This window comes from Aureococcus anophagefferens, assembly GCF_000186865.1.
Source record: "Aureococcus anophagefferens unplaced genomic scaffold AURANscaffold_1813, whole genome shotgun sequence".
NCBI classification, from domain to species: domain Eukaryota; class Pelagophyceae; order Pelagomonadales; family Pelagomonadaceae; genus Aureococcus; species Aureococcus anophagefferens.
The window spans coordinates 1-1,186 of NW_008706551.1; the positions used below are offsets into that span (position 1 = coordinate 1).

Below are 1,186 nucleotides of genomic sequence, written 5' to 3' on the forward strand. Positions count from 1 at the left end.
GCGACGGCGCGCGCGCGGCGCGAGGCAACTGGCGCGGGCTTGCCCAACGACGCCGAGAGCCCGAGGCAACAACGGCACTGTCGACCTTGCACCGTCCCGCTCCTCCGCAAGTCTCCACAGCCAAGCGCCGCCTCGGACAAGACCACCAACTCCAGCCAGCACCGCTCTCCGAGCGTAATGGCGTCCTTCGACATGTCCACGCTGGGCACGAAGGGCTGCTACCTCACCTTTGACGCCGCGTCGCAAGGCACGCTGTTCGTGCACTGGAGCGAGACGCCCATCGAGGGCGCCATCGCGTTCTTCGCGCCGCGCAAGAACGTTCCAGGCTTCAAGGTCGCGGCCCGCGTCCATCGCGCGCGCGCGCGCCGTCGGGCCGCGCGACCGCGCGCGCCGCCGCGCGCACGCCGTCGGGCCGCGCGAGACGCGCGCGCCGCCGCGAGACGCCGTCGGGCCGCGCGACGCGACCACACACACAACAACAGCCCTCTCCCGCGCGTCGCAGTTCAAGCAGAACGGCGGGCGCAGCGAGCTCATCCGCGAGATGTCGGGCGGCACGGGCGAGCGCATCAAGCGCTACTACTCGGGCTGGTGCCAGTACGTCAAGCTCGCCAAGTCGTTCCAGGCCGCCTTCGTCATGTACGCCTTCGACGTCCTGCCCATGGTCGACATCGCCCTGATCGACGGCGCGAAGGAGAGCGACAACATCGTCCCCGTCGTCGTCGGCGAGCCCGTCGAGTCGCTCGCGACCATGTCCGCCGTCGGCACCGTGCCGCACCCGAACCCGTGCTTCACCGCGACGACGTTCTCCAAGGAGTACTTCATCAGCACGGGCAACAAGGAGGGCGTCGCGCTGCCGATCTAGGGTCCGGGACCTCGTAAGGAGGTTCGTCGGCGGTTTTCCCGAGTCGTCTCGCGGGAACTATCGCGGGAGGTCGCGACCGACTCCAACTCTCGAGCGGGAGGTTAGGCTTCGGTTAGGCTGGGCTGGGACGACCCCGAGACCACCAAAGCGAGGCAGAGAGAGGTCGCTCAAGCAAGAGGTGCAACGCCGAGCCCGTCGAGGTCCGTCCGCAGGACGCCTCGCAGGCCGGCAGGCCTGCTGTGGCCGGCGCGCGCTGAGCGCCGGAGCCTCGGCGGAGGCCTCGCCGGCTCGAGCACAGATTTGCATCCCCCTAAACCGCCACTG

General features: G+C 69.6%; 1 protein-coding gene across 1 annotated transcript; it reads left to right on the forward strand.

The window, feature by feature from the left end:
- Window positions 1–192: 192 nt before the first annotated feature.
- On the forward strand, window positions 193–862 carry AURANDRAFT_35700 (hypothetical protein; the record flags this gene model as incomplete). Its single annotated transcript, XM_009045214.1, has 2 exons — window positions 193–333; window positions 503–862. The coding sequence occupies 2 exons, from the start codon at window positions 193–195 to the stop codon at window positions 860–862; spliced, it is 501 nt and encodes a 166-aa protein (XP_009043462.1).
- Window positions 863–1,186: the final 324 nt, after the last annotated feature.